We start from the raw sequence: 19,600 nt of genomic DNA, 5'->3' as shown, positions 1-19,600 counted from the left end.
CTCATTTTTCATGCGATGCATTTTTAATGAGTTCAAAGAGCCTTTTTGATTTCTTCTTTCATTCTTTTTTTTCCAAATCAAAGAAGTATATGGAAAGAAGCAGGTCAAAGCAAGCGTTTCATTATTGTGGACTTATCACATTATTACAACACTGCATGTGTGTGTGTGTGTGTGTGTGTGTGTGTGTGTGTGTGTGTGTGTGTGTGTGTGTGTGTGTGTGTGTGTGTGTGTGTGTGTGTGTGTGTGTGTGTGTATGAGTGTATTTAAATAAGCAATTCCTCCTCTAATAAGTCACTTCTTTTGAGCACATATGATTGGAAAATCTATATTTTCACTGCAATGGACTTTATAATTGTATCCATGTAGCAAAGAGGCCACCTGGCCTGGTTTATGGCAATCTAAATGAAAAAATAAATAAAACACTTTTAGGCAAATATGGTATATCAAGTATCAAGAAACCCTCAAGGGATTTAAGAACAGCTGGATTTTATAATAGAAATACACTTCACAAAAAAATTATTCATTCAAACTAAAAATCTCCAATAGAGCACACATGATTGGAAAATCGATATTTTAACGGCAATCCACTTTATAATTTTATGCATGGAGCAAAGAGGCCACCTGCCCTGGTTTATGGCAATCTAAATGGGGAAAAAATCACTTTTAGACAAATATGGTATATCAAGAATCAAGTATAGCTGGATTTTATAATACAAATACACTTCACAAAACATTGATATGATACACGATATGATATGATGTTTCAAAACATTGAAACAATGATGCACTCTAAAAAATGCTGGGTTGTTTTAACTCAACTTTGGGTCAACTATGGACAAACCCAGCCATTGGGTTACATTTTTTAATTACATTTTATGCTGGGTTGTTTTAACCCAACTTTGGGTCAAATATGGACAAACCCAGCCATTGGGTTACATTTTTTAATTTATTTTTAACCCAACGTTTGGGTTTGTCCATATTTGACCCAAAGTTGCAACCAAAGCAAACAACCCAGCATTTTTTAGAGTGTAAATTGTTCTAAATGCACCAGATTAGGGTGCATTTTAATGTTCCATAATGAAAAATTGTCAGTTGAGTCAGTTGCAGGAAATTAAACCTCAAGTATATTTAAGGGTTCTAAATCAAAATCTAGACAATATAATTAAAGAAATGCAATAATTAGGAATATACATAATATTAATTGTTGGGGATATTACACCCCAAAACTAAAATTCTACATAATCACATTTCATTCCAGTCGAATATGACATTCTTTCTTCCATAGAACACAAATGGGTATGTTTTTAAAAATGTTCACACTGCTCTAGTGGAATTGGATAGTGGCCATGGTCTGTCAAGCTTCTGAAAGGATACAATCCATTGTAAAAGAATTAGAAGAAATACACCTTCTGATACCTTTGTAAGTGAAACAGATTCAGATTTAAGGGGTTATTCGTTAAAAGTCTTGGTCCTCATTTACTATCATTATGGAATAGAGCTGCTTGAACTGTGTGGTTTGGTCCATGAGGAGGCAGAAAGAGACATGAAGGTGAGTATAAATGAGGATTTTATTCTTTGGGGATAACTATCTCTTTGAGGAATCTTTCTCTGTTTAGAGTGAATGCGCAACATGGCAAAGAACATCGGCCAACCAGTGAACTAAGACCCACTTCATGCTGTGTTTTCTCCCGCTCTCAGTGTCTGTAACTGATTTCTGTGTAACTAAAGATTTGAAGCTGAGGGATTTGGAGGAGGGGGACAAAAGAGAGGGAACGAATTAAAGATATCATTGACGAGGTGGAGAGGCACAGGGTGCATAATATAATACGATCTAAATGAGGCTTAATATAAATAGAGGACCAGGCAAAGAGCGTCAGTACAAAAGAGACTTCTAAATAAATCTGCGAGGTATTTTCAGAGTGTTGGTGGCAATGAAAAATCCACCAATGAGCCGCAAGTTTTATTTCAAGTGTGGTAATGAGAAGAGTCTGTGTTTGGTCTCATCGCCGGTTTTTCATCACCGACGTCACCAAAGGCAAGTCTCACAGGTCACACACACACTCGCATTTGCACATTTCATGAGACATACAGATGTTCTCAAGAGCAATTGAGTGGAGATGCATATCAGAACAGAGGAAGAGAGTAGGAACGTATAAAGAGGAAGTCGTAACGAATCCAATCTAATGGAATCTTGAGAAGCTTAGGATGACTCATAAAACATTCACAAATACAGAGTAGCACATTCAAACATATTCTAAACACACACACACACACACACTAGTCATGCCCAGCACATACAGCAAACCATTCTAGTGGAACTGTACCAATGATTAGGGGTGAAATTGTTTCTTCTTTCTTTCTGCTCCTCAAACAGAAAACGATTGAATGAAAGCTACAGAGCCTGCAGAGTTCACAGAGCACGCAGCCCTCTGTGTCTCATAGATAGAGCACAAACACTCTTTTAATTACGTACTTTAATTGCTACTATTATTCTGAACATTACCAAGTAGAGAAGAGGAATTTAAAGCCAATTCATTGAAAACAAAGGCACATCTCTCTCACACGGTCCCGTCAATGCTGGTGAAGCAAAGCAGAGGCATGTATCACTACTGACTTCTGCTGGTCAAAAGCAGATACTATATCAGGAATTTGACCAATTTAAACGCAAATATTTTTTCACACTGCAGAAACATTAAAGGACAAGTTCGGTATTTGACATTTAAAGCCCTGTCTTAAGATCGTTGCTGATGAAATAGAATTCCTAAAACGCATTAAACTTTAGTTTACAAAGACGTTAAACTCACCGAGTGATCTGGGGTGTTCATTGATATGCTCACACAAACATCGCTGCAAAAGATACTCTCCAACAGGTTTTATCATAGTTTTTCTCCAGTGTCAAGTCAATGGAGTTGGACAAAAACTATGATAAAACTGATGGGGGGTGCAACCACAGACCCCGAAAATTCTCGGGCCAGTAGTTTGTGTCCAAATTTCAATCTTAACCATTCTATTTCATCAGAAACGATCTTAAAACAGGGCTTTGTCTAAAATACCAAACTTGTCTTTAAGTGAAACTAAAAAAGGCAAAAAGTTACAGAACCAAAATATACATTGATATACATTTTGACCCAAAATCTTGATCTAGTAGACAGATACTTTAATTATATATATAAAAAATGATTGATCAAATCTAATGAATCAAATCATTGATCAGGTGACATGTATATTCTATTGTGTGTGATGTTCACATGCATTGCCTATGCCACTGGGATCCAGTCTCAGGTAGCCTTCTGCCAGTGAACTGAACCCAGTCAGGCCTCCCATAGCCGCATACGGAACAGCTCTGCCCACCGGGTGTCCCCGTGTCAGGCGCTCTTCCCTGGTTTCAACCACCGTCACATGAGCATATCCAGGCTGGCCACAGCCGCAGGTGAATGGACTTCGATAACCAGTACACTGAGTGCCTGCGTGTGTGAACAGGTAACTTTAAGACAAATGGAGACTCATTTTAAAGGGTTAGTTCACCCAAAAATGAAAATTAAGTCATTAATTACTCACCCCCATGCCGTTCCAACCCCGTAAGACCTTCGTTCATCTTTGGAACACAAATAAAGATATTTTTGATTGAATCTGAGAGCTGGATCAGTCCTTCGTAGACTGCCTAAGGGACTGGCTCTTGACGGCCCATAAAGTCATTAAAGAAAAGGTTTAAATATTCCATGTGCCTACAGCGGCTCAATTATAAGTTTATCAAGCGACGAGACTACTTTTTGTGCGAAAAAAACATAAATAACGACTTTATTCGACTATGCCATTACTTCCTTATGGGCGCATGCGCGAGAACTGAGACGAGGACGTTCTCCTTCGTCTATTTATTGTTACCGGCTGCTCGCCGCTTAGGAGTATTACCGTCACCTACCGTATAAAATGATGATCCATATATAAGGCGCTTCGGATTATAAGGAACACTGTCGTTTTTTGAGAAGATTAAAGGCTTTTAAGTGCACCTTATAGTGCGGAAAATACGCAAATTGAAAAGCGTATGTACAGCGCGCATCTTCCTCTGCTTGTAAACAGAAAGTTTTGCGCTTCCAGCTATATCAGCACATCATCTTATACGGTAGGTGGCGGTAAAACTCCTAAGCGGTGAGCAGCCGGTAACAAGAAGTAGACGAATGAGAACGTCCTCGTCTCAGTTCTCGCGCATGCGCCCATAAGGAAGTAATGGAATAGTCGAATAAAGTCGTTATTTATGTTTTTTTCGCACAAAAAGTAGTCTCGTCGCTTGATAAACTTATAATTGAGCCGCTGTAGGCACATGGAATATTTAAACCTTTTCTTTAATGACTTTATGGGCCGTCAAGAGCCAGTCCCTTAGGCAGTCTATGTAGGACTGATCCAGCTCTCAGATTCAATCAAAAATATCTTTATTTGTGTCCTGAAGATGAACGAAGGTCTTACGGGGTTGGAACAGCATGGGGGTGAGTAATTAATGACTTAATTTTCATTTTTGGGTGAACTAACCCTTTAAGTTTTATTAAATGCTAATGTGTTACATGATGACAATGGTCACAATGGTGCAAAACTCACATTTCTTGCACAGGTGCCCTGAAACTTCAGCGTGCTCACTGGTTGTGTGTTTGCATTGGCAGCGTACTTGGTTAGAGCCGTTGATATGAACGTATTCATAGGACACACAGTGACAACCTTTGACCCTACAGGGCAGAAGTATAGGCCTTTCCTTTGGCAACTCCTCAAAGTCCGTGCAGTGTTGTTTGTACCTGAGAATGAAATAGAAACATTAAATAATCTGTTTTTGTTTGTGTGTGTGTGTGTGTGTGTGTGTGTGTGTGTGTGTGTGTGTGTGTGTGTGTGTGTGTGTACATCAAGTATGTGTATGACTGGTGATCCATACCTGTGTGTACAAAAACAAGGTGTCTCTGGTCCAATGAGTTTGCAGTCTATCTGTCCTGGGATGGCAAAACTGACATATAGGCGGTTTCGTAATCTTCTTGGGACCACTGTCTCTTTGTATTTCTTGTACTCATCCTCTGAAAACATCCTCCCTCTATCATCTTCCCCAACAATCCTAACACATGACATTCAATGATAGAGAATTACAAGATCACATTTTCAAACTGACAAGTTTATTACTTGAACTACAAATGGTACACCACATCAACAGAACAGGAAGTGAAATGATCAAAATAAAGTTTTTTTTTTTTTTTACAGACTTTAGTCAGCTCACCGATTTCCTCAAACAAACCTTCTGTATTGTAAATAGGCCTCCACACTGGTTGCATTTTTGTCGATTATATTTTCCATTCCACGGTGATTATGAGTCTATTTTGTTGTTTTGTCTGTTTATATAAATTAAGTCTCGCGCTGCAACCCTGACAACGGACAACTTGGAATGAAGACTTTTCATGGCGTTGTGTTTCTAGGCAACGACGTAACAACACTTATCAGTTTGACTTACGTAAACCAGGCAAAAGAAAGAGGGAAAAATATGCGAATGTAAAAATCTTATCAGTAATGTCCAATATAACATAATATAGACATTTTAGTGCATCCATCGACTACATTTGTACAAATTGAATACATTTCCCATGCTCCCTATGACTTTTTACGTAAATGCGTGATGAAGTCAAGAGATCGGTTCCTTCAAACAGTTCTTTTCAGGAAAACGATTCAGCGATTCTTTTACTTTATGACGTAGGGCGTACTTGCGTTATCGCATGCTCATAAAAACATGAGGTCATTTACAACATAAATATTATTTGCGTTAACAGAAAATAATACTAAATATTCATCGTCTGGCTCACTGGCTGAAAAAAAGTGTTTTGCCGGTTATAATCATGTTACTGATCAAAGTCCTGAACGTTTCATACATGTCTGCTCTAACTTTTCTGTCCATCAGAATTGTTACACACCTAGCACACGCAAATTAATTTGCACATGACAACTGCTCGAAATATGTTTATTCGTTTCGTGAACGTTCAGTCCAATGTGAAAGAATTGCTATGAAGAATTGTTTAGACGCTTTGGTGAAAGGATTCATTAGATTCATTTAGTCAGATTCGACTCAAAGAACAATTCATTCACAACCCGGACATCGCTAGTGCGTAACATGACGTCGTACGCAATAGGTCGTATTGTCACCGCAGGAAAATACTCAACATTTTGCAATAGGCTACTGTTCCTAGTTTCTCCACATCAAGCGGCTCCGAACGATGAGCTGGCATTTATTTTAAGCCGTTTTAGCTGTAAAACAATTCGCTTCTTAGGCTACTTTATACAGAGACGCTTGCTTTTAAGTTTTGCTGCAGTTTGAATAACGTTAATGTATGGCTGCCATGCATGCAAACGTGCTAAGATGTCAACAATTTGGAGTCAGCGAATCTGTCATCTTGACTAAAGTATTTAAGGTAATTTCTATATGAGCTATATGTTACTGTACTAGTTTCCTCAGGCTGTTCCAGCTGTCTAGTGTCTTTCACAACCCAACTGGCCTTGTCTTAAAACGATAATAGAGTGTGTAATAATGCAGTCTGCAGACCGAGTGAAAATGACCCCTCGAGCACGTGTCGACGATTGATACGAATCTAGGCAGAATCCAGAACTGTTTTTTTTTCTTCATTTGCAAATGCTGCTTGCCTAATATCAGTGATCCTATTTTTCTGTTAATGCTAACCTTTTCTAAAGACAATAGAAAACTGTCAATAGAAAATTTATTAACAGTTAAACTGTTAATAAATAACTTTATGGCATTGTTTAACTTATAATCATGATCTGTCCAGGCATGAAATGTCGACCCCAGCGCTTTAACCCAGTTATACTGTGATTACCATCTTAAATATCATGTGACTATGCTTTGACAGCTCTGTAAACGAACACAATAGCTTTACAGGGTGGAGCACACTATATTCTCTGTTCTTTGATCACTCTTCACAAGCTTGAATATGTCGCCTTGACTAATATAATCTATGTACGGAGCCCCTCTAGTCCCACTTTGGTAAAAAAAATTAATTATAACTATCTTGTGGCCTCAAGATAGTAACTCGTGGCCTCAAGATAGTAACTCATGGCCACAAGATAGTAACTCGTGGCCACAAGATAGTAACTCGTGGCCTCAAGATAGTAACTCGTAGCCACAAGATAGTAACTCGTAGCCACAAGATAGTAACTCGTGGCCTCAAGATACTAACTCGTGGCCACAAGATAGTAACTCGTGGCCTCAAGATAGTAACTCGTGGCCACAAGATACTAACTCGTGGCCTCAAGATACTAACTCGTGGCCTCAAGATAGTAACTCGTGGCCACAAGATAGTAACTCGTGGCCTCAAGATAGTAACTCGTGGCCACAAGATAGTAACTCGTGGCCACAAGATACTAACTCGTGGCCTCAAGATACTAACTCGTGGCCTCAAGATAGTAACTCGTGGCCACAAGATAGTAACTCGTGGCCTCAAGATAGTAACTCGTGGCCTCAAGATACTAACTCGTGGCCACAAGATAGTAACTCGTGGCCTCAAGATAGTAACTCGTGGCCACAAGATACTAACTCGTGGCCTCAAGATACTAACTCGTGGCCACAAGATAGAGTTAGTATCTTGAGGCCACGAGTTACTATCTTGAGGCCACGAGTTAGTATCTCGTGGCCACGAGTTACTATCTCGTGGCCACGTCGTTAGTATCTCGTGGCCACGAGTTACTATCTTGAGGCCACGAGTTACTATCTTGTGGCCACGAGTTACTATCTTGAGGCCACGAGTTACTATCTTGAGGCCACAAGATAGTTATAATTAATTTTTTTTACCAAAGTGGGACTAGAGGGGCTCCGTATCTATGTGCAAAAACACTACATTTTTATTTTGCCAATATTGTGCTGCTGATTTTGTGGAGTAGAGTTAGAAGTGGTCGAATTTCTCCCTCCTGCGTTATTCATTTATTTAAAGCATCTTCTCAGTCAGTGATTGATATGTGATTGGTGGACAATAGTACTGTGACCATAGTGAAAGAGAGTGATGAGAAGGTTCCTATTCTCTTGGATGGAAATGTAATTTATTCATGCACACTGAAATCTGAGCCTCTGCAAAAAACACGTTCATAAAATCTGATATTATTATATAGCTTGGGGCAAATACCATTTAATCGTCTGTTTTTGTTTTTACAGGTATTCCTTGCACCTAATCCCCATTGATAAAATCCTCCCCAAAAAAAGGATAAACAAATGTATGAGATCAGTGACCTTATTACCCGATCTTGTCCCCAGCCCTGAACTTGACAGCCTCTTTTAAACCTGTCCCCACCCCATCCCCTTAACTGGGGTCACATCATCAGACCCGCAGCATTGCCATGCTGTGCTGTCTGCTGCGTAGGAGCATGTCTCATAAACTTAGTATGGTACTGGTGCTCTTCGGGCTGGCCTGGTGTTTGCTGCTGTTTCACTACACCGTCACACAACCACGCCGGCAGAGCAGCGCAGAGCTCCGCCAACAGATCCTTGAGCTCAGCCATCGCTACGTCAAAGTCCTTAGCGAGGAGAACCAGAATCCTTCAGCGCCCCATGGCACCTCCATGGCAGGATATAGTAAGTATTTACTCTTACTCATTTTTGAATCACCCTCATGTTGTTCCAAACCTGTATTCTGTTTTATAGTTTTAAAAAGCAATGTAAATCTGCCATAAAACAGTCCATACGAGTCATGCAATATATGTTTGTGATGAAAAGACCAAAATTGATGTCTGTGCTCTGTGGCATATGTTGTTGGTTCCCTTGTGTCTTTTAACCAAACTAAATTTCACAGTTTTAACTTGTTACTTGAGTGATATTTTATAATCAAGTTAAATTAATTTACATTTGTTAATGGAACAGCTATCATGAAAAATATATATATTAAAAATATGTTATATATATATATATGTATATATATATATATGCATTTATTAACCTAGGTTAATGTCTTTTTTTCATGTTATTATATGTATACTTAAAATGTTAAATATGTATATTTAAAAAATAAATTAAAAATGAACCAATAATGAACAAGCATTGTACAGCTTTTAATTAGTTCATGATATCTAGTGCATTGTCTAATTGTCAAGTTAACCATATTGGTTTCTTTTATGGTTTACACTTTACAATACTTTACAATAATGTCTAATTTGTTAACATTAGTTAATGTGTTAACTTATATATTGTGAACTAACAATAAGCTTCTTTCTTTTTTGCAACATTTTTTAGTCTTTGTAAATGGCAGTTAATAAAAAATATGATTAGGTCACAGTGCATTAGCTAATATTAACAAATGCAGCTCTTTTTTTTTTTACTTTTTATATTCAATTTGCAATAACTTAGATTAAAAATGCTGTAGAAATATTGTGTTAGTTCACATTAATTTATGTAATCTAATGTTTACAAATGAAACCTTATTGTAAACTGTTAATATGTAATTCTGTAATCCTTTTACATTATCTTTTATAAAATATGAACATTATTCTTATTCATGCTTTTTCTTTCTTTTCTTTTTGTGCATGTGAAGCGTATGTGAAAGAATAGCCTACTTAGATTTCTGGAAGGGTGTGTCCGAAAGAGCTTTAGAAATAACACTACTAATACTTTCATTATCTCTTTTCGCTGAAGCTGACTTGAAGAAGACAATTGCTGTGCTCTTAGATGATATCCTCAACCGTTTGGTGAAGCTGGAGGGGAAAGTGGATGCTGCTGTGAACGCTTCCGTGCACAACATCTCCCATCCTGCTGCTGGAGCCAGCACTCTCCTTTCTGCCAAAGTTGCTGTTTCAAAGTTGCCCACCAAGCCAAATATGCCTGCCCATCGGCCAGACAGACGTAGTAACCCTCTGCAGTTCCTGCCACAATCACCTGACAGGCCACATAATCCAAACTCTTTAAAATAGGAAACTGTGGCTATGGACATCATCTGTGTCATTACAGCAAAGACTGTGCAGAGATAAATATAAATAGATATTTTTTTTAGACTAAAGCAGCTTTTAGACATTTTTTTTAGTTGTCCACATGAGCTTCAGCTTAATTGTTTTGTCTTTTATTCATGGATAAGAAATATATTTTATAACTTATTTGCAATACGAAATATAAGACCTGAGAGAGTGATAGGATGAGATTATTATAGTTTTTTTGACAGAAAACTGATTTTTGATATATCATTATATACATAATGTATCTGCAAAAGACTCCATGTACAGCATCATATCCTTGCTACTGTTGGCGCCTTTTAATCATTAGGATTACATGCGTTTCTACGCATTAATTGAACTGTGGATCCAAAGAATATTCTCTGAATAGTTGATTGATGTCTCGGTGGGGATTTACCTCAAAACTGAATTTAGCATTAAGCTTTCAGAAGCTGTACACCAGGTACTACAATTCAATCCATGCAATAAAAGATGTACCAGACTTTATTTGTGTCAGTGTATGCAAGAGTTGAAAACAACAGATTTGTGCCATTAACGTGATTAAATACAATTTGAAATGTCTCCAAAGTGCTTCAGATACTACCATGGTTTATGTGCCATGTCAATACAATATTATTATTTTGGATATGTCGATTTATAATCTCTAATTTATATTTATAAATGGTAGTAGTTGTTTATCCATCCATCTCCAAACATTGAGCGGATGTGACGTAGAGGTTGAGTTTGAGTCTCCTCCCATACCAGTTCCCCTCGCGCTTCAGCTCTGGTCAGCCATTTTCTGCAGTTACACTGAGAGCGGAAGTCTTCGGGGAAGAGTATCTTTATTTTCATTCTACCAATCATTCATATTTTAAAAATGAGTGATGTCGAGGAGACACAATTCGAGGGGAGGGTAAGCATTATAGTTGTGTCAACCGTTCTGCACTTTACTTTCAAATATTCTTTCTTTCTTTTTTGCGGTAGCTAATGCTCGATTAGCGTACAGCTAACTTAATCTTCCGCTTTCTTTTGTTTATTTGCAAATTAACTGAGCAGATAGATCAGCTGATACATACTTATCGGTTAGTAATTTGCAAAACATTTAATATTTTGTCACTTTAGAGCTTATGAGACCTGGCTATACAAGGTCGAATGTCAAATAAATGTAACTACGTTGTTTGTTTTTCACCAGCATGTAACGTATTTGTTTAATAATATGTCCTTTTGGTAGCTAGTGTATTACTTGCTCGTCTTATAATAGTACGTTACAGTTATTAAAGTAGACATTGAATAGAAATTTGTTAATACATGATATTCAATTACTACCACATTCACACAATAGTAGTCAGTGTAATTTTGGTTTCTCTTTCCAACGTTTCTGATCTTTCCCTACCTTCTGTCTCTTACATCACATGATTATATAACCAAACCAACATCTGTATTTCAAAAGGAGTGGTACAATTTGAATAGTTCAATTCATTTTTCTCCCTAAATTTCCCATGATCTTAATTGCTCTGAATGTTCTTTTTTCATTAAGGTTATTGGTCGTGAAGGATTTGAAGAGTTAAGGCCAAGAATGTGGAAGAATATTCAAGATAAAAGAAGGCTTTTACAGAGAAAATGTTTACAGAGCAGACGGTTAAGTGGGAAGGGGAAAAAAGAACGGAAGATCGGTCAGATAGAAGCACGCTCGCATTATGTCTAAAGCAGAAAAAAGAAAAAAGGTTTCAGATTGGGGTGAAGAAATGAAAAGGAGAGGAAAAATGAAAACTGAACAAATGAAGACCGAAGAATAAAATGCCTGAGAGAAAGGAATAGCCTATACTGAAAACAGAAGAATGAATGAGTCAGTAGGTTAAGTAAATGCAAAATTTGTGTTCCAAGTGTCTTTCTAATCTCTCTTTGATAATCATTTGCATGTTTGTAGCTTTACTGTGGTGATTCGGCTAAAGAAAAAGCATCACAAGGACCTGTGATGACTTTGTAGCCTTTGTAAATGTCTCGATAATGTTATTAGCATTTTTTTTAAAATCCATGATATAGTTTAAAAAGTAATTCTAACACTTTCCTCCACAGCTGTAATAAAGTGTATGTTTGGATTTCTGCAATTATGAATGTCGTGTGAGTGTGTAAGTTAGCTTGCTTTGAGAATGTTTGTCTTGTAAATATTGTAACACACTGCTGTGACATTAGGAATCCCGCTCACCATCCAAATCGGAGCGGGGCAGTCCTGTCCAACTCAAGAATGAGAGCAGGTCTGGCTCTCCCAGCCCTTCCCGAGCATCCAAACGTTCTGAATCAAGATCCCGATCCCACTCCAAGTCCAGGTTAGACCAAACATTAGCTGAATGTCATAAAGCTATTTCTTGATTGGCTTCATGTCTGTTTATTTTGCTATCTCTCACTCTCTGTTTTTGGTCCTTTCCAGGTCCCGCTCTCGTCGGCATTCGAATCGCCGCTACAGCCGTTCTCGGTCTCACTCCCACCGGAAAAGGTCTCGTTCTCGCTCATACAGCCCTGAATACCGCCGCAGACGGAGCCAGAGCGCATCTCCCATGTCTAACCGCCGCAGACACACTGGCAGCCGGGTGAGTTCCATGGTTTGGGCTCAAAGTTTAAATGGGCCACAGCTACGTTTACTGCAGTTAAAAATTGCTCGAAATTAAAATTGTCATTGATATTGTCATTATTTATTGATCGTAAACCCATGTGCTGTTGTTGTTGTTGTTTTTTATTTTGTTTATTTTATACCAAGTCATAAAATAAATAACAGCATACAGTAGTGGTTGTCAACCAAGGAGCCGGGGGCCTCAGCAAATTTCTTGGGTGTCCAGGATCACAAATGAAAATATTAAATTAATACATTCAAATAAAACTCTAACTAATATTAAGTCAAATGCTGAAAAACACAACATCAGGAAGTAATATACAATCATCCCAGCTCCCCCTCAATATATATTGTTGTATTTGAAGAACTTATAGTTCTTTAAATTTCTGCAATCACAAAATGAATTCTGGTTAATTAATTTAAAGGAGTAGTTCACTTTTAAAAAAACTTTTGCTGGTAATCTACTCGCCCCCATGTCATCCAAGATGTCCATGTCTTTCTTTCTTCAGTCGAAAAGAAATTAAGGTTTTTGATGAAAACATTCCAGGATTTTTCTCCATTTAAGACTTTACTGGTAACCAAACAGTTCAAGGTCCAAAAGACAGTTTCAGTACAAACTGTTCAAAGGGCTTTAAACGATTCCAGATGATGTATAAGGGTCTTTTCAAGCGAAACGATCACTCATTTAAAAATGGTCTCCTTGTTCTGTTCTGTGATGCGCGTTCGTGACTCTCCTGTTCGAACTCGTTCATCAAACTGAACAAACTTTTTCCTGAGTCAATTCGTTCATTTCATTCGTTGAATGAACCAAATGACACTAAAAAAGATTTGTTCATTTTGACAATCGAGTAAACTTTTTTTTATTTTATTTTTTAATGATCGATCGTTTCATTTGATAAGACCCTTATTCATCATCTGGAATCGTTTAAAGCCGTTTATATGGAGAAAAATTCTGGAATGTTTTCATCAAAAACCTTAGTTTCTATTCGACTAAAGAATGAAAGACATGGATATCTTGGATGACATGGGGGTGAGTAAATTATCAGCAAAAGTACTCCTTAAAGTTTTTTGGGGGAAAGAAACTTTGTCATAATTGCAGCTGAAAAATACTGGAAATATCTTAGCCTATAATGGGGCATATTGTGTTGGAAAGTAGGGGAATTTCAAGTCAAAAAGTTGAGAATGAGGGTGAGTGAATAAAGACAGAATGTTTTTGGGATTAACTATCCCTTGAAATATATTCAATTAAGAGCTATGTGGTCCCGTTTTTATTGAATAACAGCTACGCTTAAGACGTAACAACTTGATTTAGTTCAAGACCTTTTTATGTATTTTTAAGAAGTGATGTGTTTTAAATACTATTTTCAAACTTGTGAGTCTCTGTTTTGTACAAAATGCATGCAAACCCTCATCACAGCCTCACGGGGATGAGCATGACTGTCTTTAATAACCCCTTTCATTCCTTCTTATTACATCAACAGAGCTCACACAGCCATGACTCCAAAAAAGACTCGCACAGTCATGGTGATGCCAGGGTATGTGGACCTTTCTTAACATTTTAACAATGATCACTAGACCAAACAGATCTCCATGTTGCTTTTTAAAGGGGTTAAGAGGTCCATTTTGTGACTTTTAAGAATCACTTTGTCCTCCTGCAGTGACTGTGAAAGCCCTTCAGACGGCTCATGAAATGACCATATTCATACCGTAATGCCTTAAGAAATGTTTTGTTGGACGGAAATTTGTAATGTTTGTTCTTGCTTTAAAAAAAACTCTATAACAGGGGTTATTAAATACTGTCACACAGTTACCCGGAGAATTTTCAGGAAATTAAGCAGTCATGTTGATTTGCCGTCCCACCAGAGAAAGCAGTGAAGTATTTCCTGAAAAATGGTACATGCATCTCTTTTTAGGGGTGTAACAATAAACACTGGGAAACCTAGAATGGTTATTTCATACAAAAAGAATGTTGTGCTGCTTTCCATCATGTCCAGTAATTATTTAATGTCATTGCATGTGAATATTTTTTGTGATCTAAAATTTTTTACAAAGAAATGAATTGCAGCATGTTTTTTTTTTTTTCTTTTACTTAAGTTAATGTCTCATCAAAGAAGCGATAATGTAAGTTTAATATTTACATATTTATATAAACAGTAATATTTGTAAATAAATTAAATGACAGGTCATAGACACAATGTTGGATTGTATTATTTGGTGGTTATTACACTTTTGGTGTTTTGGTTAATACGTTTTGGTGTCTTGTGTTCTAGTGCTCACACCTCTGTACCTCTTTCAGGCCAATCCAGACCCAAACACATGTCTAGGTGTGTTTGGTCTCAGTCTGTACACAACAGAGCGAGATCTGAGAGAGGTCTTCTCACGTTACGGTCCTTTAGCCGGTGTCAACGTTGTCTACGACCAGCGAACGGGGCGCTCTAGGGGGTTTGCCTTCGTTTACTATGAGCGCATCGACGATGCTAAAGAGGTACTTCCCCAAATGTAAATGACCTGCCAACGCATGTTCATGGGCTAAATCAGGGGACACGCCTAACGACTGTAAGGAAGATTATGAGTATCAATCAGCTAGTCAATAAGTGTGTCCCCGGCATAAGAGGTATAGCGATTGAATTGTAGTTTAAGAACAATTTCAGATTACCTGTTGTAGCCAAGTGAACACATTGACTTCTAAAGAGTTTCCCATACAAAATCCGGAAATATCAGGACATTTCTGTTTTCCAGGACTGGAATAGTCATGATAATTTTTAGTATTGCAGTAAGACGTGTTTCAAAGTATTTGGCTATATATTGCTTGTCAAGTAAAATTTTCATGCATGCAATAGTAAGGTATGCGAATTGTTTGTTTTTGTTTTTTGTGTTCAATAAATCAGTTAAGCAGTCTGAATGATCAATTAGTGAATAGCTCTGCAAAACTTCCTTTAATCTTTCAAAACGAGACGTTTTTTTTATTTATTTTTTTCGTTATTTTTTTTACTGCTCTGTAAATATATCTTGTCTAAAAAGACCATTTGTCCCTCACCATAGGCAATGGAGCGGGCTAATGGCATGGAGCTGGATGGAAGACGCATCAGGGTGGATTACTCCATCACTAAACGTCCACACACACCCACACCAGGGATCTACATGGGTCGGCCCACACAGTGAGTATTTTGCAGGCAAAAAAAAAACAAGCAAGTGGCTAGTAGGATGGTTTTTAATAACACTTAAAATATTACTCTTTTAGTAATGGAGGTGGGAGCAGCAGCAGCAGTGGTGGTGGTGGTGGTGGTGGCGGCCGAAGACGAGACTCATATAATGATCGTGGCTATGACAGATATGACCGCTATGACGAGTATGATTACAGATACAGGTAACATGAATATACATACAGCAGTTACCAAAAGTTATATGTTTTTAATGACCCTAGAAGTTCAATTAAACCATTAAAATATGAGAACTTTAAAAAAAAATGTATAGATTAACCCTCTGATTGTCTTTGGGGTTAAATAACAAAAAAGTTCTCTTTGTCCAAATGGTATTAAATTGCTTTAAAACACTTTCTAGATCTACAAAAAAAAAAAAAAAAAATTGAGTGAAATCTGTTTTTATGTAAAAAATAGTGAAACTAGTTGTCTTTGGGGTCCCTGGAGACCCCGCATAGTAAATATACAAAATTCATCATCAAAAACAGAAACAACGCAGATCAAGTGGCAAACTTCCAACGAAGCAAAAATTATCCACAATGCGCACATACACAGGAATACATTTTTTTCTCCATTCACTGTGACAAAGTTTTTTTGTTTTGTTATAATTGTGAATTTATAATATTTAGATATGAATCCAACTGGAAAAACTTATGTTTTGAGAATATATGTTTTGATTAGTCAAATAGCTTATAGCATAATAGTGGAGCTCTATAGCCATCTAGTGGTTAAAGTGATTTTTTTAAATTATTTTTTTCTGCATTTTCCCCCCAAAAAAGCTAAAAATCTTACATTAAACCATTTAATATTATCCATGTTATATCCATGAATGAAAGTTAGAAATCAGGGTCTTTTATAAAGTGAATTTTACATAAAATGCTGTTTTTTATTTTTATATTTATTTATAGAAATTTAAAAGATATCATAAATCCTCCCAAAACTGCACATATGTTGAGTAAAAACATTAATAAACAGAGTAAAATTACATTTGTAAAATAAAAATAAAAATTATTGTCTTGGATCCTGAGACCCCAAAGAGACAGAAATAAAGATAATCAGAGGGTTAAAAATAAGGAAATAACAAAACACTAATTTTAATTTAAAGTGTTTGTCAGACAAAATTATTTAGCAAAACCAAGGCATACATTTACTACAATCTAATCAGTTATTTGTCCTTAGTTGATTCACTCTTTTCTTTGCATGTTCATAATTTTTTTTTTTTTGTATGACAGCTGTGGGAAAAAATAAAATAAATGTGTTCTCAATTTGGCGTGCTGCTTTATCTAAAATAAAACAAATGTTTAATAATATTTGAATAAGGGTTGACTTTATTAGCCTTAGGCTGAACATCACTTAAGCCACTACAGTGTGTCAAACATTTCCATTGTGGATCCTGATCCGTTTTTCTCTTTTCCAGCAGGAGGCGCTCTCCTTCACCTTATTACAGCCGGTACAGGTCCCGCTCAAGATCTCGCTCATACAGCCCACGTGAGTGGATTTAAACGCTTTGAAAAATCAAAATTTTCCACATATGCCCAAGTACATAACTGCTTTATAAGCCTCAACTTCTAGTGTATTACTCATGAAATCAGTTAGCTCACAGAATTGTGTACAATGTGATGAATATTTTAATTATAGATTCATGTTAATAGAACTTTTATGTTTTGCAGGACGATACTAAGAAGATCCTGAGGACTTCTTTCTTTTTGCCTGTTTGCATCAAGTTATACATTTATAAAAACATGAAGTACATGTAAACTCACTGTACTTGAGAGATTTGTTTAATAAATGTCTTGATTTGTAGACTCCCTAGTATACAAGTTTAGGGTTTGTGGCGATCATCAATACTGTCATCATAGGGTTTTATGTGCGGGACTTCTTTTTTTGTTGTTGTTTGTGTAGTGTGCTCGTATGGTGTGATATAAATTTTCTTAAAAAACTGGGCATCTTTTAGCGGGAATGTATGCTGTACTAAGAGTGTGTGAGTTGCTGTACATTTGTGTGACAGAGCATTGTGTTCTTGAGAAAGAAAGCTGAGATTGCCTGTTTATCTGTGACATAAAAAAAACTTTATTTTCAGGATGAATTTGTGTTGCTTTGTTTCTTTCTCAAGAAATAATGAGCTTAAAAATAAAATGTTTCTTTCTATTCTGACAAGACGTGCTTTGATGTGCTACTTAGTCTTGTGAATGTTCTTCAAAGTGTGAATACTGTGAATAGAAGCAATGTATTACACAGAATCGTATGTCAGCTTACCTTAATATTTAACATAACCATAGACATCAAAAATGTGTGAAGAATTATTGCTAAGAAAAGTGTTTCTCGCTAGTAAATGTTGAAGAACTATTTTTTTAAAGTGTGTTTACTTACAATCCAAATGTTTTTAAATGATATTAAACTTAATTTTACTTAAAATGCTTAATTTTAATTAAAATTCAATAATTAGGTCATGAAATTAATAACTGAAAAGAACATTGATCATCTATATGATTATCAGATTATGTTGTCAATGCAATGAGGAAAGATTTAATACAAATCAATCCTGTAATAATTTATCTTGAAATAATTCAAATAAAAGCTTTTGCATTTTGTGTAAAACTGCATTGTATATCATCAATACTAATTAAACACACCACTAATATATCAGTATTTAACGTTCCACTATAGAGCTGTTTTTTTCCCCCAACCATATAAAGAAGTTGCTTAGCCATGGGCTGAATACATGCTGACTTCACTGTTTACAGTACAAATTTAACGTTGAGGTCAAATATTTCAGTTGCGTAACTTCACATAAGAGAAGCAAACATCATATAAGACATTGGTTAACATGCATTCAATTTGTTCATACTACACATGTTATAGTATATACATTTTGTCAAGAGGATCCACATATCTTATAAGACACCTTTGTTGTATAAATGTAATGTGTTTGAAATCAACAGGAACAAACCTACAAGGTTCTCCATTAGAGGAGCATGGAGGACTTGGCTACGCTAGACTGTCGGCCATATTGTTTTCACCTATCCAGGCATTTCAGATCAGTGGAGTGGATGAGTAAGGAAATTCTGAGACAAGACCATTGTTTAAGTTCCACTTCCTGATGTGGCCCGTACGTGACATGAGGCCAGCACTCCTAAAATTGTATTAAAAAGTATTTCTGAATATATAGAAATGAGCAAAACAGACTGGTGGGCGTAACATGTCGCTAACTGCCTCTCGTACAAGTCAATGAACTCTAATTATTTTGTTACTTCTCATACAAAAATACAATTACGTCCACCTTTTATGCACATTTTAAGGTTTAAATGCACAGGCTATAAAACATTTTTTTCTTAGTAAGCATTCATATTATCATGTGAGATATCATATGAGACTATTGTGATGTGATGCATAGACGTAACAAATCTTACGATTACAAAGCTTTATTTGAGAAGAAAAAGGGTAACTTTAAAAGACATATTTTTGTCTGGTTTTTAACCAATGACTCATGTCTTTAAGATCTTATAAATGTGCAATTAAACCACTGACTGCATACTTGCTTGAAGAACTTTAACAAACCCAAATGTCATTAAAAATGGGCATCATGTAAAAATATAGCATCCTCTCACATAAATCATGCAGAATAAGCTAAACATTTAAGCCACACAACTTGTGTACAATACCTTAAAATATTTGTTATATACCATATATTTTTATTTCTACATTTGCAGAACATTCCAGCAATTAAAATAGGTAACTGTTGGATGCATTAAGCAACAGTTTTTACTCGGGAAAAGATCCTTGAATTTGTTTTGTGGATATTCTTCAGTGCACATTATCAAATTGTTAACATAAATTAGTTAAATTAAATACATTC

The 19,600-nt window shown here is 36.4% G+C and overlaps 3 protein-coding genes across 7 annotated transcripts; 2 read left to right on the top strand and 1 right to left on the bottom strand.

Annotated features, from left to right (window-relative positions):
- Window positions 1–3,136: 3,136 nt before the first annotated feature.
- Window positions 3,137–5,632, bottom strand: fam221a (family with sequence similarity 221 member A). Of its 2 annotated transcripts, none has more exons than XM_039679000.2 (4): window positions 5,249–5,632; window positions 4,916–5,089; window positions 4,591–4,781; window positions 3,137–3,464 (listed from the first exon to the last, which is right to left on the bottom strand). In XM_039679000.2, the coding sequence occupies exons 2-4, from the start codon at window positions 5,059–5,061 to the stop codon at window positions 3,229–3,231; spliced, it is 573 nt and encodes a 190-aa protein (XP_039534934.1). In that variant the 5' UTR covers window positions 5,062–5,089; window positions 5,249–5,632; the 3' UTR covers window positions 3,137–3,228. The 2 variants fall into 2 exon arrangements, with proteins under 2 accessions (XP_039534934.1, XP_039534933.2); XM_039678999.2 differs by having other exon boundaries at window positions 5,267–5,632.
- A 499-nt stretch (window positions 5,633–6,131) lies between these two features.
- Window positions 6,132–10,438, top strand: ccdc126 (coiled-coil domain containing 126). Its single transcript, XM_039679003.2, has 3 exons — window positions 6,132–6,428; window positions 8,177–8,593; window positions 9,647–10,438. Exons 2-3 carry the CDS (start codon window positions 8,359–8,361, stop codon window positions 9,919–9,921), a joined length of 510 nt encoding a protein of 169 aa, XP_039534937.2. The 5' UTR covers window positions 6,132–6,428; window positions 8,177–8,358; the 3' UTR covers window positions 9,922–10,438.
- Window positions 10,439–10,689: 251 nt separating this feature from the next.
- tra2a (transformer 2 alpha homolog) lies at window positions 10,690–17,901 on the top strand. 4 transcript variants are annotated; one of them, XM_039678990.2, is made up of 11 exons: window positions 10,713–10,849; window positions 11,474–11,786; window positions 12,130–12,263; window positions 12,365–12,524; window positions 14,026–14,079; window positions 14,639–14,665; window positions 14,841–15,029; window positions 15,587–15,702; window positions 15,786–15,911; window positions 17,162–17,232; window positions 17,415–17,901. In XM_039678990.2, exons 2-11 carry the CDS (start codon window positions 11,775–11,777, stop codon window positions 17,423–17,425), a joined length of 900 nt encoding a protein of 299 aa, XP_039534924.2. In that variant the 5' UTR covers window positions 10,713–10,849; window positions 11,474–11,774; the 3' UTR covers window positions 17,426–17,901. The 4 variants fall into 4 exon arrangements, with proteins under 4 accessions (XP_039534922.2, XP_039534921.2, XP_039534925.2 ...); XM_039678988.2 differs by lacking the exon at window positions 11,474–11,786 and having other exon boundaries at window positions 10,690–10,849; window positions 17,165–17,232; XM_039678987.2 differs by lacking the exon at window positions 11,474–11,786 and having other exon boundaries at window positions 10,690–10,849.
- The last annotated feature ends 1,699 nt before the right edge of the window (window positions 17,902–19,600 follow it).

This window comes from Pimephales promelas, chromosome 18, assembly GCF_988280905.1.
Source record: "Pimephales promelas chromosome 18, fPimPro1.hap1.1, whole genome shotgun sequence".
Taxonomy (NCBI): Eukaryota; Metazoa; Chordata; class Actinopteri; order Cypriniformes; family Leuciscidae; genus Pimephales; species Pimephales promelas.
Note: the sequence above shows the minus strand (reverse complement) of the source record. Positions and strands in the feature narration are given on the sequence as shown.